Here is an 18131-nt window from a genome sequence, read left to right as displayed (position 1 = left end):
GTACCTTTAACATGTATGTGTTTTGCTGTGTCAAGCTTAAACAAATAATGTCCAATATTTGCAAGGAAAAAACACAAAGAGGGAAACATTGCATTACAAATATATCTTTAAGATTCACTATTTGAAAAATAAATTATTAGTTCTTTGCAAATTGAAAATGAGTATTGTAACATAGTAATTTTAGTGTATTATTGCAAGTTTATTAAAAGTTCATTTGTTTATAAGTTTCAGAAACATTTAATAATAACATATTGCTCATGCTGTACGATTATTGTGTGTGCTTGTGTTGTGTAGGTGTGTTTACAACAAAGCTCTCTTACCCATAGAGCCATCCAGAGCTACGTTATTGTCCAGGGCCTAATTGTACTTATGTAGCCCGTGCCAAGGAAGCTCAAAGTAAACGTGTCACCTGTAAACACTGTAAGACATCATTTTGGTAAGCTATGACAGTATTCATATATGAGCTTTAAGTATGACTTAATGAATATTCTTGCATTTATGTTGATATTGACTAACTTGTTACTTGAAACTAGTGGTTTGCCTTTTTAGAATTGGCTACACTTGCTTCAACTGACATGATAGAGGAAACTTCACACTAGTGTGCAGTTTAGTATGTTTTCAATAATAAAATATAGTCAGATATCAAAATCCAAATTAGATTTTAAATATATAAAACCTATGGTGAAGCTAGTAATAGCTATGAAATACATCTTCTGAGTTTAACATAAGATGTAGTTCTATTTTGTCACACTGATTTGTAAAAAGTGTTATTTTCCTCTTTTTTTCTTTTTTTTCACTATACAAAATGTTTAGATATTTTTGAACATGCATATTTTTATATTTCTGACAGTTTAATAAAATCTTACTGATGTTATTAATAAGTCCATTGAGTATCAATCAAATTATATCAAGCACTATGGTTCTTTTTTTTATATTAAATGCTAAAATAAGTGCCAACTTATTCAGACCGTATGTATTGGTAAAGATTTTAATATATTCAACATTTATGCCATGAAACCCTTAAACCACCATAGAAATGTTACTTGTACAAATTAAAAAAGGCCCAACATTTCCTAAACTTATTACCAGTCACTAACAGTGTACAATTTCTGCTGTAGGGAGGGTAAAATTTTGAAATAGCACCCATCCCCCATTTGGGGGGCAGAAGGTGTTTTAGACCTGATGTTTAAATTTCAGTCAATTTTTTAAAATATTTTTTTGAAGAACTGGAACTTTTTTTAATATATAAAGATAAAAAAGACAGTTTTCTCACTGTTTAATTATGTTTTATAGTAGATAATAAAATTTTGAGGCATGTTTAAATCACAGCCAACTAAAACTGGATTTATAGTCTTAAAGATGATGTAAGTTTTTGAACCCCTTCAGGTTGATGTTTGAAAGGGGAGAAACTGAATCTTATTTTTGTATTTTTGGCACTGCTTTAAAAAGTAATTCTTGTATTTTCATCATACTCTAAAAAGCCTATAAAGCACATGAGACAAATAACCTCAAAGTAGATATTTTTATTTGGTGTTCAACATATACTTTGTTCACAAATACACACATATACATATATTTAATATTAGTTTACCCTCAAATTACCGAAATGTTTACATACCATTCCTTATTAGTGAAATCCACATATTGAGAAATTTTACCATGTTACAATGCTGATGTAAAGAACTGGCAAACAAATTGTGTGAAATGTTTCATTTCATTTTCTGGGTAAACAAATATAGGGAACGCCAGTACTAATCAGTGGGCTTAATGCAACATCAATAATGCTTTTCTCTGTATTGTGTGTCTTGTATATTATTTGGGAACTTGTAACCAATGATGCAATTAATTTAGAGCATAAATAGGTTTAGAGAAATGTGAAGATGGGATCATATGAACCATGTCAGTAATGGGTTAATGATGTATTATGTATGCTTGCATGTTAAATACTATGTGTTACAGTTAATTTGATTTTATGTTTAATATACTGTGTTCATCTAATGTAAAATATTTTGTTGCTTTCCAATTCTAAAACTCAGCAGAATTCCATTTTTGAAATATGGGCATAGAAAATATACTTTCCATTTTCCTCAGCAGGAGAAAAACAGTTTTGATGTAATGTTATTTCTTTCAGTATGGGCGTGGTCTCTTGGACCAACCTTGTGACTATTTTGTGCTTGTTGTAGTTTTCATTCTATTACTTTTAAATTAGTAAGTATATGTTCAAGGAATTTGGTAGAATATCAGTAAATGCTACAAGGCTTTCATATGCAAAATATCAATCTTTTTTATTAATTCTTAAGGTTTGTTAAGCAATATTTTTGTAATGTCTTTTTTTATGTTTACATTATTGCCTTTCCAACATGCAAAGTAATTTTCATTTTAAGATTGAAAATGTTTTATGAATTAGAAAATTTTCAAATTTCACATACAAAATCCTTATCATGTCCAGATAGTTTATCAAATATTTCTTAAGAAAAACTTTGTTATTTTCATGAACAGATCTTTGTATGGGTTCAGTTGATTTGACAAATCTTTTAACCATTGTATAAAATTATGAAATCAATATAAATTATGCCTTTTTCATTTTATAGTAACTACAGATTGTAAAATGAAAACATAAATGTTCAGACTGAATACCTTAAATCTCATCATACACTTATATAGAACTATTATTTTTATTATATTTACCTTTCAGCTGTGTATAGCTAACAGTATAGAACTTAAAATGTTATTGTATTCAATAATATAAACCTGGCATTTAGTTTTTACAAAGTGACCTGTGTTGGTTGTGTTTTAGTCAACTAATATTTGGTAAAATAAAGTTATATTTCAATTATCATACACTATATATGTAAATAATTATTACCCTTTACAAATAAGTTCTTAAACTGATTTTTCTTAAAACATAAAATAGTAAATAAAGAAATAAAGCACACATCATACACATTGCTGCTTGTCTCAGCTTGCTAAGCCTTAAGATTCGCACGTGGAGGAAATGAAATACTTTTTTTTTAGGTTTTATATATACATTTAAATAACTAAAAATCATAAATTACTTTATTGTTACCATAGAACTCCATTATGATCTATCAAGTTTAATAACTAAGTTGTATTTGTATCTACAAAATGTACAAAATCACGAACAGATTAAAGATTCAACTTACCTGTTCAAAGGTTTGCCTCAAACGAAAGAGAGGACACCATTATACTTTAAAACAGCTGAAAAATCACTAAGGGGGCATTCTGAGTTTTCAATTGATTATTCACGTGTCATGTATAGAAATACATGTATATAAGGTACTGTTTGTAAAAATAGAAAGATGGGGGCCACTATATTTAGTGATAGCTTGCCAAATAGAAAAGATATGAGGTTTTTATTTGAAATCCTAACTTGTCAGTATTGATAATTTTAGTTCCTAATTCATACAAACTAAAGATGTATTTTGACATTACAAATATCAAATTTGAACCAGTGCTGCATTCAACATACCAAAATTAATTTTAGATGTGTTTGTTTAATATTTACTTTTAGATTAAAATATTAAATAATGTATAATGTATTGAATGTAAATTTGAATTATAGTTTGATACCAAACATAAAATACTAGTTCAATAAAATTTTAAATGCAAATTAAAAATGTCATGATGTGGCCTTTGACCCATGACCCATCTCAAAAAGAGTTAAATTTTGCTGCTATAATATAACTACAATGGATTATTTTCTGTAATTATTGTTAAATAGGTTTTTATTTACTCTTAACTTGAAATATTAATTTATGTTGTAGTTTATTACTTAATACAGTAAACTGGTGACAAAGGTGGCTCATTACAAATGTTTTGTTATTAGTACCTCACATTTTCTAAAAATGAAAATACTAAATCTGTTAAATATGTCATCAAATTTTATTGCAGGTGTTGGAACAGAAGACACTAGATTACACTTGAGTATGTGATAACAAAGATATTCCAAAATGTTTTTAAATTCTTCAGTAATAAATCACATTTAGCTATTTACTACATGGTACTACTGTATAGATGTTGAATTAATGAATATACTGAAAGTTGTCTAAGTTTTGGAATATTAATGTCTATGATACAGATCATTTCCAGAAATGATTTTGCAGTAGTTTCCACATGTATGTTTGATGAATTTTTATTTTCTCAGTGGTACTAACTGGTTTATAGAATAATTGTATAAAAAAGTTGTAAGAAGTGTATAGGAAAAGGCCTCACATAGGAAGATGTAACAATCACCTTGTCAGAGTAAAAGTTTATACTGGCTTTGATAGACAGTTAATATATGGGTGAAAGTTTGCATAGAGACAAATGGTTACCTATAGTTAAGAGAACAAGAGGTTTGTTCAAACTATAAAGGTAATATCAGCTTCTGTAACAAGTGCCTCATTTGTTAACATTCCAGAATATTCTAAGACAAACTTTAATGTCATTAAACCTCTAGCTAAAATCTAAACTAAAGCAAAGAGTAAACCCTATCACAGAATTAATGACTTTTCAAGGCTTCAGGATTACGTTCCTTCAAGTGCAAGTGAACATGGATTCTGTGATAAGTAGGTACAGAGTATGTACCTAAAATATTTGGGTGTGATTTGTTTCTTTTTAATCTATTAACATATATTTTAACACAATGTACTTGTATATTACGTATGTATGTATATGTATTATTACATTTGTCATTTATTATCCAATAAAATAATTGCATATAAAAATATTTATATATTTTGATGATGAATGTTTTGGTTAAACATTTAATTTGGTTTGGTTGTTTACTCTTGGAGTTTGGGAAGAAAAGATCACTAATTGGAGCATTTATTAAAATAACTATTCATATCACTTTAGATTGGTTCATTGTATGAAGTGGGTAAGCTTCTGCAGGGTGTGAATATTGTCTTTGTTTTTGAAACTGTATTATAGTGTAGCAGTATATTAAATATTTTCTGTATTTAATTTATATAATCTGGTACAAAAAAGTTTACAAATGTACATAGTACTGTTTCTAAAACTATTCATCAGTAGTGCATAATAGTTCAGTATTACTCCTGGTGAAAGATAACAGTTGGTTACTGCACTAATTTGTTTGTTTGTTTTCTCAACTTTTAATTAGTTGAATACACATTAGTGCATATTATCTTGTCTGAGTTATTACTTGAAAATATTATTTCTTGTATGTTTATCTGTAATCAAGCAGAACCACAGTTTGAATTTTAAAATGTAACCTGTAGTTTTTTATATTTTATTGAGCAGACCTTTTTGTTGCCTAGAGCTATTCCTTATTCACTGCTGCTCAGGACCGAAAAACTCTAAGTTTTACCTGAGGGCATCCCAGTGTTAATGCATATTTTATGAAATTGCCTTGTTTCACATTTATGCATTCTCTGAAATTCATTAGTTAGTATATATTAGTAGGTGATCAAATAATGGAGTTTAGAAGAAATAATAATTTTTATAATATGAAGGAAAATATCCTTAAACCTAAGTTCCTGTTTGGTGTAGATTGGTTTGATAGATAAATCGTCAGTAGTACAGACAAAGAAAGATCTTGCTGGTCATGAATGTTAAAACTAACTTCAAATCAGAAGTACTATTGGTAATCTAGCTATTTGCCTCCTGGTGGCTTAATAATAAATTTAAGGGCTCATAATGCTAAAAAATTAGGTTTTGTACCTGAGAGAAGCACTGTGCAGACAGTTCATTGTGTATCTCTGTGCTAAACAACGTACATACTTTGCCAATAAGATTAGATAAAACCACAAATATGGAGTGAGGTTTGCACATTTGATAGACTAACTAACTTGTAAATTATTGTAAATTAATTTTTTATATTATAATACCTAAATGCTAACCTGATTTACAGACTACTCTTTATAGTGTTATATTCAAAGAGCAGTTAAATTATTTCCCTATAATGTACATCAGTAAATTTGGCATCAGAACTTACTTAATAAATCAAGTTTTAATTTCTTAATTTCAAAAAGAAATCTTTAAACTGCTGTTTTCAATTTGTTTAGCACTTATAAATGGTGTCCTGAATTGAGTATCGATTATATATAATAGATATTACTATGGAATAGTCTTGTTGTATTGTCCCCAATCTTTGTTATTATAAACCAGGAATTCAAACCCATTTTCACATCTTTCTATCACAATATACCTCTCACAAAACTTGAACTGATTCTTTCTTGAATCTTTTATAACCAGTGGAAAGAGAATATCTTATTTTCTTAATTTCCTTGTAAGACTAACTCATTCTGGTATCAGAATTTAAATTATTTGGCCTGAAGTATCATCATTACTGTTATCCAAGAAAGTGAAATCTTTTAAAGCATGTACAATTTAGTTAGAAAGTCAGATACATTATGGTAATTATAGGACATTGCATTCTTTGTATGTGTTGTTTTTTCATGTTCTTAGTTAGATATTTGAAAAAAAAATCAACATCTACCTCTAACCTTGTTTTGTTGTTGTCATCAGCCCTAATGAACACACACAGTGTTAGGATAGAGAAAATATCAGATAAAACATTTTATTGAAAAAATATGATATTTTTAAGGTTATGAAAGTTTGAAAACTGTAATATGAAAAAGGATTTTGATTCTTAGCATGAAAATCACCTTGCCTTTAGACTAATAGAGTCTCACTGACTAAAGTCAAATTGAGAGGTAAATTGTTCATAGAAATACTTTATTAAAATTTTTAATTTTTTGTCTTTAGCCTACTTTAATATTTATTAAAATTTTACCATATTTTGGGAAGATAAACTAAGCAAGTTCATAATTTCTATAAATATTAATTCTTAAATAAGGGTTCAGTTCAATGTACTGACCCTGCTTACATGAGCTTAAAATAATAAAAAAATTACAAGTTATCAGAATTTGTGAATAAGATGGGTTCATAATACCTTCATTGCGCAGGTGACACTTGATTTTGTAGTACAATTTGTTTATAAACAGTTGGCTTTAGCATCATATATCAAAACTTAACAACAAAGATCCTGTATCATTAACTGACTTATTTTGATAAATTGATTTTTGCATATCACAGAAAGTAGCCAGTACATATCCTAGAAAGATAAAATTCAGCTCTGAGAATGTTGTATAATTTAATTTAAAGTTGTGTTTAACTGAGAAATTAGCATAAAATTTAATAAAAGCACTCTAAAAGTAAAATTTTTACTTTGTGAAACTGAAATAAATGCAATTACAGTGTGTTGAACAGCCTAGTTAGTCAAAGAATGGAAGGTTGATAAAAGTACATATAAATGTGTACATTTATCTTGTTCTTTAAATGCTATAGTGTTAAACTAACAAAAAATTATGAAAGACTGCTAAATGTGTTACTGGTCATTATTTGACCCTCTACAAGGGGAAAAGATTAAAAATACCAGATGAAATAAACATACGGTTAATGATTTCACATTTGATTATATGTTTTGTGATTTCATTGGTGATAAGAACTGAAAAATGAAAGTTTAATGTACTTAAAATGTGTTATAATTATTATGTGCAAGATACCTAACACGTTCTGTATATAAAGTAATTGTTATTACCATCTGTCACTTGTATTACAGAAATGGAAGTCTTATATAATGCTTCATAACAACTTACTTTTCTAGTGTCATAGCTAGAGGTAAGTGCATCTTAAACTGGCTCTTCCAGAATTTAGTGTGCATCATTTAACTTCTTGGGAGTGATTTTGAAATACGTACCATGTAAGGCCTTGTCACTTTTCCAGTCTTTTGTGATGTGATCAGAATCTCCCAATGTCAATCTTTTTAATCATTTGAGATCAAAGAATAGAATCACAAAACTCAACTTCACAGAATGCCAATCATGATAAAGTAAATATTTAGTCATTTTGTGTGCTACCTTTATACTTTGTTGTGTTATACTGTCTGCTTTTTGTACCACATTCCAGTGTATCGAGTGAAATGGCATTAGCAATTATTAGAAGGACTATAACAGAACTAGATTGATTTGGGACATGACATAGTGCAAGTTTTACTTGGTTTCCTCTGCCACTAAATACAAGCCCAGCAAACAAGTATTGAAAGATGCCAAGTGTGCAACATATGAATATAAAAGAAAACTGATCAGGATATGTGTATTTTTTTTTATTTTCCAATTCTTGCAATAAAAATGTATAACAATATTAGCAGGTGACTATGATTCTCTTAGCATATATAAAATGAAACATTATGTCAGTCTTGTAAGTGTAAATAAATGTTTAAAAATGCACCTTTTGTTTCTAAATTTTCTAGTAGAACATGCAGGTAACACTGCTTGCTGCTGTGGTGCTTTCACAAAAAGCCTCCTGGTTTGGTACCTCTCAATGTTTATAGATATATAGAGACACTAAAAATGTAAGGTGAAAAGATAGGAAAGTTTGTGTAAATCTTCAGTAAAATTAATTAATTTGAGTGTATATCTTGGCAAGAAACATTTTCTTCTTTTTTTAATTACAGCTTTAAATGTGGAACTGATTACCATGCCCCAACAGACTGTGAAACAATTAAGAGATGGCTTACGAAATGTGCAGATGATTCGGAAACAGCAAACTATATTTCTGCTCATACCAAAGATGTAAGAATGGAATTTATATATACATGTATATAATATTTTAACCTTGAGCTACAAGATTGGAGACTATATCATTTTTTAATTTTGCCAATTCTGGTACCACATGTTTCATAATATTGTAATTGTTTGTTTAAAATAGGTTTTTGTGTCAGCTTCTGTCTACCGTTTAATACATTTTAATATCCATGTCCTACCTTTAGTTGTGAGTTTAACTTAGATTTTTGTTGTGTTTTTTTACTCTATTTTCTTTCATAATTTACAAGCTTGAAAGTCTGTAACTGTAAGAAGCTCAACTATTTTTGTAATACAGTATAGTTCTGTATAAAATTCCCCAAAGTTTTTTTCTTTTTATATAGTTTATTACTAATAGCAGCATTGTATGATTTAATTGGATGTATTTAAAAATTCTTATAAAAAACTTAACTTGGTTAGCTATATAATGATACTGTATTGTAAATTAGGATTTCAATGGCAGATCTGTAGGTTTACTATACTAAAAATAGGGTTACCTTGTCCATTTTGAGCAGAGGATAGTTAACACATTGTGTAGCTTTCTGCTTAACATCATTCAAGGTAAACCAAACAAAATCCTCTAGATTGACAGAGTGCTGATTTGAAATCAGGGGTATAGAAACAGGGTGTGAATTATTTGCTTGAACATTCACACTGTTGCCAGAACATCTCTCTGTAGTACAAGAACAACTCAAGTTGCATCCCTTGTAATAACTGACAAATTTCTGTCAAAATGATATTTAATATACATAAAAATGTTTTAAGTACTGAAAGTTATTGAAGCACTAAAAACAAATATCTATGTTACAGATGCTATGTTTTAACATTCCACTTACGTTTTTCATTATGGGTTTCAAATTAAAAGTATTTATGATTGGTACTTTTAGTTTATATTTAATTTTCCAAACATTGATGCACAAGAAATCTTTCTTTGAACACTAGAACCCACATTTGGGCTTTGGAAGTTGGCAGACAATAAAACTGTCCAGTAAGCACGACTGAACATACACTGTTAGTGTTTTAAATTCCAAAGTTATGAAGGCAGTGTAAACAAACAAAGCTAATGACATCCAAGTTAGCATTAATACAAGCATATCAATATGTTAGTGAATAAGAAAACACTGTTGCCTTTATTGTAAGCTTTGAAAACATTTTTTTTTGTCTTTTAGTATTTTTGGATAAGTTAGCAGTGAAATATTCATTGTCATGATCGTGTAACAGTACAATGAAATTACTTTGTGATATTTATGACAAACATCTGTGTTTTCAGTGTCCCAAGTGCCACATATGTATTGAAAAAAATGGTGGCTGTAATCATATGGTAAGAGTGCATTTCTGGCTTTTTACAAATAACACATAATTAACACTGATCTTTACTTTCTGAAAGAAGTGCTCTGAGTGTGAGCTACAAGTAACTTTTGTTAATATCATTGTATTACTAATGTGTATCATAAGTTTTTTAAAACAGGAATTTAAGGTAAAATAATGGAAACAAAGGGAATGTGACATTTGTATAATTACACACATTCATTATTGAAACAGATGCCAGTATATGGGCACTGAAGTACTGCTAATAGTACATCTCAAAAATTTGTTTCCAAGTTCTCTTTGGATGTGGTATGTGCATGTTGTTCTGAACCACTTCAACTTGTGTACTAATAGTGTTGGCATATTCATGGTGAGGAGAAATAAAACCTGGCAGGAAATATCCTCACCATTTTAATCATGGTAGCATTATAAAGTAATGGTCAATCCCACTATTCTCTGGTAAAAAGAAGTTGATAGGGAATGCTGCTGGCTAGATGTCTTCCCTGTGATTGGCAGGTCAAAATTAGGGATGGCATACTTTGTATATTAGCGTGCAGTTGGTAAAGTTCATATTTGAAAATATTTTGCTGTTAATATTTAGTTTTTCACTACTATTATAGAAAGTGTGATACATGCTAATGTGCCACTCTTTCCAAAACTGTGTGTAACCTCTTATGTAAGGTTCACATTGACCTATAAGTGTTGAAACACTTAGTAAACCTTTAAAAGAAAATATTACATGATTTCTTATTTTGTGATTTGTCTCAAACTTCCATTCACTACATTCTGTGAGCTACATTTAGAAAAGGAATGCTTAGAGAAATTTACCCTTCTTATCTCAAAGCTTTAGTGTTTTTCAAACTTTGTTATTTTTGCACTTAAACTATAGTTTTGTAGACAACACTAATATTTTTAATACCAAATTGTCTTAGAGTTTTCTTAGTGCAGTTATAGCACTACATTGTTTTGATAGTTTCTTAGTGCAGTTAATATTTGATTAAAAACATTTAAGTATGCAGTGTAAATGTTAAGATTCTTTTAAAATGCTGTAAGTAACAGACATAGGCAATGGGAAATAATAAAATTTTAAAGTGTCTCTCTCATAAGCTGTGGGTTTTACTGGATTTCTTATGTACTGAGTTATGAAGAATTATTTTTGTATTTCTCCATTGTTTACTCTAGAAAATTTATGTATTATTATGATAATTAGCTTCCTAAGTAGAGTATATTAAAAGCATCTTTTATTGCATATATTTTCACTTGTAGCCTAGAATGTTTATTGACAAATTACGTAATTCAAGTTTGAGATCAGATTTTAATTGATAACAATTTATATTCTTTCAGCAATGTTATAATTGCAAATATGATTTCTGTTGGATGTGTCTAGGAGGTGAGCTGTTTTTGATTGAATACTTAGTAATAAATTGTTTCATGTTTGATATGTTGTTTTTTTCGTGAGAATTTTATGAACTCAAAATTTACAAATACACAATGTCAGGTTGTATGTATGGGGCTGTATTATTTACAGTAGGTGTCTATGACTTGTTTATTGGTGAAATTCATCACCAACAAATAGCACACAGTCCACTTGCTTTGAAATAACGTATTAAAATAACTCAAACATATATACAAATGTTTGTGACACTGTTGGTTATCACAATTATATCCAGAGCTTTAATTAACTATTTTTTTTCCACCAGAGTCCATATGGGCTGGTGTAATTACTTTAGAACAAAATTAATGAAATATGTTCTTCTCTGCCCTTTATTGCATTACCATCTGCAATAATTTCCCTTAGACATATTTACTATATGTTTTACATGGTTAAACTCACAATTACAAAGTCTAGATGTATTTAACTATCTCTTTATCTGTTTGAATATCTCAAGCTACATTTTTGTTGCATAGCATAACTAAGGCCCAGATTATTCCACATATTTTGAGATAGTATAATGCAACAATAGAAATAACAAGAAAAACTTAGAAGGTTCTAGTAACGTGACACAAAAATATAACAATCACCCATTTATAACTAGTGAATTACACAGTATATGCTTCATGACCAGTTATGTAAACAAATCTGTTATAAACCATTGTTTCAAAAATAATGTAAATTTAACATTCATGCTATACTTAAATTTAAACAGTTATGTATATCTAACATGTAAGGTAGTTATATGAGTCTTTCTTTTCTTATATTCTATTATTATTTTATAAAGCTTTGTGTACAGTCTTTGGTTTTATGGTTGAATGACATGACATAAATCAGTTAATTATCTGTGTGATTTACATAATATAATACTTGCAACTAAATATATAATACAGTATGGGAAATAGGTTTGTTCACTTTAAATTCAGACATGTTTAATTCTTTTTGCCCAAATTATGTATAGGCACTCTTTGATGAAGCATGTGTAATCCTTTTTTTTTAGACTGGAAGACACATGGTAGTGAATATTACGAGTGCAGTAGGTATAAAGAAAATCCCAACATTGCCAATGAATCAGCTCATGCTCAAGCCCGTGAAGCCCTCAAAAAATACCTGTTTTATTTTGAGAGGGTGAGTTTTGGATAAAGTTGTGTTCTTGTTAAAATTATGTTTGTTTGAAATGTTAATATGAGAACTAATAATAGGAGTAAATATAGGACTGGAAACATGTACTTAGGAAGTCATTCCTGTGTAAGCATTGCAGTAATGCTATCATGTAACACTGCCTTGCTGTATTCTTTTCATTAGTTCCAGTTGACTAATAGGTTTATTTTCAAAACAAAAAACAATGTAAGTAAATACATTTATAGTTTGTATTTGATTTTGTACTCAAACATTACAGGTAAATCCAGTTAAGTTGCTAAAATATTTATCTTCTATAAAATGAAAATACAGTAAAATAAGATATTTTATATGCAGTTTCAAAGGAAGGGGAAGAAAGCATCCTGTGGGCTGAGGGGTCTAACACAAACATATCACTTAGGCCTTGAATTCCTGTAGATGGGTGGTCCTGTTGGGCTAGGGTCAGTTGAGTACCAGTGTTGAGTATTCTCAAAGGGTGTTGTGGATATTATGTCTGATGCTGGTGTTTGAGTATAATGCTCACAAAACCCTGACATTGCTGCAGTGTCCTTGTTTTACACTGTAGTGCATGCTTCTTACCCTGAGACTCAAAGGTCATTACCCCCAACTCCATCTCGGACATATGTTGCTGTATTACATGCCACTGTTACAGTGGGAGTGCAGACAGATCTTTCTGTGCCTCGAACAGAGTCATTTTCAAACCATGTGAACAGTTTCTTGCCCTCTGTGGATAAGTGAGTTGTCAAATAAACATATACTCTTGTCTCTGTCACCACGATTCCTTCTAGTGACTGCTTGGGTACACCTTCTTTGGTCATGAGATGTAGAATGACTATTTATTCATGCTCTCAGTTGGTGGAATCTACATCTGCTGACAGAGATATGCCCATATGAATCCTGAGCAGAATACATGGACATCAATATACCTTTTTCTAATAAAGAAAAACGACATGGTTGTAAGCCTAAGAGTTCTCCACCCAAGTAAAAATGGCCACTTTGATACTGTGAAACTGTGAAGGTTTCTGTTCTAATTTAGATGACATTAAGGCCTTAATTGATTCCTATCATCCTTTGCATCTTTCTCTACAGAAAACATTTCTGATACCTGCTGATCCAGTCACTTTTTGTCAGTTTTCTTTATACTGGACTGACAAGTTGTGTGATGGAGAGGTGGCAATGCTGGTTGAACAGCACATTTCCCCCCCCTCTCCTCTATCTGCAGTTTGATACATCCTTGGAGGTTGTTGTCATCTGTTTTCTTGGGTCATACTATCACTGTTTGTTCTTTCTACCTGTTGCTTGGAAAGAACTATGATCAATTAGACCTTAATACTCTTGTTGAACAGCTGCCATCTCCCTTTATAATCCTGGGTGACTTTAATGGACAGAAGCCCCTTGGAGTAATGCTGATATTGATGGGAGGAGTCATTCTATAAAGTATTTGCTCTTGGATCACAACCTTTGTCTCTTCAGTAGTGGATCTTACACTCCTCTTCATGCATCTAGTCTGTCTTTTACTGCCATTGATCTCTCTATCTGTTCCCTTTTATTTTTCTCTTGCTTTTCTTGGATGGTTGACAGTGATCATTTCCCTGTCAGTTTGAAGGAGACTGATTGTGATCAGTGCCACCCGACCTGTGTGCCTCAGTGGAAGTTGGACTAGGCCAGCTGGCCCTCATTTGCTGCTTTCTCAAAACTTGGTCCTGCTGTAATCCTTCTGTCATTGATAGACAACTGTATGAGAGCAGTAATTGATCACATCATTCAGGCAGCTGCTCAATCTATTCCCAGGACCTTGACACGTTTTCTACATTATCCTCATCCATGGTGGAGTTCTGCCTACTAAGAAGCATGAAAGGCTTAGAAATGAGTCTGGGACTTTTTCCAACAGTATCCCTCTCTTTCTAATTGCATCCTTTATCAACAGGCCCATGCCTGTGTTTGGCAGGTCAGGTGTCAAAGCCAAAAGGAATCTTGAATTAATTTCACAACTTGCATCTCTTCTACCATCAGTTTCAAAATCATCTCGGACAAGATTCAGCACATCATTGGGAGGTATGGGTCCCATCCTCTTTCAGTCTTACTCTCCAATGCTGGTGTGCAGAACATTGCTAATACTTTCAGTGAGAGCTTTTCATGTGCATCCAGCACATTTGTTTCTTCCCTCTGCTTTCTTGGCCATCAAGTCTTGGGTGGAATAATTAGCTCTTTCTTTTCAAGCCAATCATCCCTTTACACTAGTGGAACTCAAACTTGCTCTTCATTGGTTTGGCAGTACATCAGTTGGATCTGATGATATTCACTATGAGATATTGTGCCATCTCTCTACTGCCTTTCTTGATAATCTTCTGGTTGTTTCTAACCAGATCTGGTAGGAGGAGGTTCTTCCTGATGCTTGGTGTCAAACTATTGTCCTCCCTTTCTCTAAGTCTGGAAAGGATCCCATGATTCCTTCTAACTATTGTTCATTTGCTTTGACTAGCTGTCTCTGTAAGGTCTTAGAGAGGATGGTTAAAATTTGTCTTGTTTAGTTCCTTGAATCAAGTAACCTCCTCTCACCTGCCCTGTTGACAATGCTGAAATGCCAACTATGGAAGCCTTCCTCAAGAGGAAACATCTTGTTTCCATGATCTTTGACCCTGAGAAGGCTTAAAATACTGTGTAGAGCTACAGTAGTTGCATGGCCATTTACCCATTTTTATTCAAAACTTTTTTACTTGACAAGAGGTTCCAAGTCTGCATATGTTCATCACTTTCCAAATTTTTCTTGAGTGTCACACTTTTCAGTATCAAGATTAATGCTATCACTACATAATTTCCTCCTACTGTTGTAAATGGGCTCTATGTCAATGACTTCCAACTCTCATATCAATTGTCAAACATGAGGATTATTGAGTGGCACTTTCAGACTGCCATCCATCTTGTGTTGAAGTGAATCACAACAAAAGATTTCACCTTTTCTTTCTCCAAAACCAGTTGCATGCACTTTTGCCACCGACAGGGTATACATCCTGATCCTGAGGTTCATCTTAATGATGATGTTTTTTTTGTGACCTCTGAGGCCTATCTTTGACCATAATGTGACTTTCATTTCCCACATCAAGCAGCTATGAGTTGAGTGCACAAGGACTCTGAACATCCTGCATTTCATCTCCTCTATTTCTTTGGAAGTCAATCAGTGTTCTATGCTCAAGATTTATCGTTTTCCCATTCATTCTGAACTTGACTATTGATCTCCAATTTATGGTTCTGCCAGGATCTCAGCATTGAAGATGCTGGACCAAATTCACCATCTCAGTCTTTGGCTTTGCATAGGGGCTTTTCAAACTTCTCTAGTTCAGAATTTGTACACTTGAGTCCCATGAACTTCACCTTCACCATTTGCAACTTTCTTTACAGTATGCCATTAAACTTTGGATCCTTATCATAGCATCTAACCTGGGGTTGTGTCTTCTTTGCTAAATAATAGACAGTCTGCCATTCTCCGTTTTGGCCTTCATATCCATTTCTGTCTCCATTGATAACTTAGTACCATCCCCCACCTCTGACCTTTGAGTCATCTGAGGAAGGTGGATAATCCCAATTGGAAGTACTGCCTTCTCTTTGCTGAACATGTCTCATACCATACCCATTTATGCAAATGGTGCAAAATCAGGTGACCCTGTGGGATCTGTCTTGGTTTTCTTTTGTGGCTCAGTGACTGATCACAAGAACCCCTCTACAGTTTCTGTGTTCCCTACCAAGTTGTATGCCATTTCTCTTGCCCTGGATCAGATATAAGCTATGAATACACAGATAGTACTCTTTACACCAACTCCCTTAGCTCTCTACTGGTCATGGAATCTTGTAGTGTTGGTTCTCACCCTGTTCTCATTGATATTCAACATCAGCTGGCCCACTTTTCTCTATCTTCTATTCATATCCAGTTTTTTGGATAACTGGTCACATCATTGCTCATGGGAATGAGCTTACTGACTCCATGCCTAGGTTTGTCTACTCTGGTGATGTCGCAGCCTTGCCTATCACATGTATGGACTACGGACAGTCCTGTATTGAGGGACCTCATCTTTACACCAGCTGACAGTCCACTTGGAATGAGCAACATCATAACAAGCTTTTCAGATCAAACCTTCTGTTATTCTTTGGCCATCTTGTTCCTGTAAGGATCAGAAGGAGGAAGTTATCTTAACTACGTTATGCATTCATCACAGTTTTTCAAATCATCATTTTTGTTCATGTGGGACTGATCCACCAAGGTGTGGCCTTTGTGACACATAAGTCACAGTATTCCACATTTTACTGCTGTGCTATTGTTAACTGTGAATGACAGCACCATTTTAGACATACCTTTTCTATGGGTTTACCCCTGAGGTTGTGCAGGGGTGACACTGTCCAAATTTCTTGTTTTTTTTATCTTTTTATGAGCCATTGGCCTCTTTAATTCTGTTTGAATCTCTCATTTAAATTTTGAACATTGTTTCATTTTAATTCGAATTTATTTTTACACTTTATGATAAATTGAATTTTACATTTTTACTGGTTGTTTGTCACAGACAGCCCAGTTGCTTTGTGTCAATAAATGCCAACCAATCTTTATTCTCAAGCTGAAACATATGTGTCAGAGATGATAAGCTTTATCCTCAGTCTTAAATGTATCAGGATAATAATTTTTATTTTTAAGCTGAACTAAACAATTACTTTATCCTGAAGTGGGTAACTTGAATTTTAACCTTAGTCTGAAGCAAAAACTAGTAGAACACGCACATATTGCACCATTATGTTCAACAATGACTTTCTACCACCCATGAAAGAATGGACTTTCGTGTGTTCCCACTGATCAGTATTGTATTGTTCAGTTTTTTAACATATCAATAAAGTGCAAGTTAGTAATGTTTATTTTGTGGTTCAGAATTCTCATTTATTCATTCACCACACAAAAGTGCTTTTTATACCAAAATGTTTCATTTAGTAAACAGTTTCAGGCAAGTGCACGTACTTATTTTTTCTCAGTGGGAAAACCATGCTAAGAGTCTGAGGTTGGAAGAACAAACTCTACAAAAGATCAAAGACAGAACCCATCAAAAAGTTATGGCTAATGAGGGAACCTGGATAGACTGGCAGTACTTACTTGATGCTGCTGCACTTCTGGCAAAGGCAGGCTAATTGAAATACATTTTTCTAACATAGCTGCATATTTAGTATGAGTAACAAGTTAATAGCTTAATCCTGTGCCAATTTGACTGACCTAATAAACACCTAACTGTAAAAACAATAACTGAATACACTATTAAAGTTGGTATGATTTTAGAACATTATGATGATACTGACACACAAGAAAATCAGATTTCTTCTAAAGATGGATCTATGAATTTATGACCTAGTCAGTCTGAGTGGAAGGTGATTTTCGTGTTAAAAATAAAAGTGTCTTTCCAACTTACATTTGTGATGACAAGAAACCCACTTGAAGTAAAAATGTATCTCAAGACAGCTGGTATGGGTATTAAAAATTTATTAAAATACAGTCGAGAACAATGTTTTGACCTTAGTTCATCATAGGGTTAACAAAGAAGGTTGAAACATTGTTTTCTACTGTATTTTATTAAACCTTTTTATGCCTATACCAGCCATCTTGAGATATATTTTTC

General features: G+C 31.9%; 1 protein-coding gene across 8 annotated transcripts in view; it reads left to right on the top strand.

Annotated features, from left to right (window-relative positions):
- ari-2 (E3 ubiquitin-protein ligase ari-2) overlaps positions 1-18131 on the top strand; it is a 47702-nt gene that overhangs the window by 22798 nt on the left and 6773 nt on the right. For 7 of the 8 annotated variants that reach the window (XM_076480416.1, XM_076480419.1, XM_076480413.1 and 4 more), the window contains 6 exons: positions 327-436; positions 8480-8597; positions 9877-9927; positions 11259-11304; positions 12347-12474; positions 17497-17640. In XM_076480416.1, the coding sequence (XP_076336531.1) occupies positions 327-436; positions 8480-8597; positions 9877-9927; positions 11259-11304; positions 12347-12474; positions 17497-17640 (597 nt within the window). The remainder of the gene's footprint in view (positions 1-326; positions 437-8479; positions 8598-9876; positions 9928-11258; positions 11305-12346; positions 12475-17496; positions 17641-18131) is intronic. The other variant, XM_076480420.1, reaches the window with a different exon arrangement.

The sequence above is a fragment of the Tachypleus tridentatus genome, chromosome 13 (assembly GCF_004210375.1).
Source record: "Tachypleus tridentatus isolate NWPU-2018 chromosome 13, ASM421037v1, whole genome shotgun sequence".
NCBI lineage: Eukaryota > Metazoa > Arthropoda > Merostomata > Xiphosura > Limulidae > Tachypleus > Tachypleus tridentatus.
Note: the sequence above shows the minus strand (reverse complement) of the source record. Positions and strands in the feature narration are given on the sequence as shown.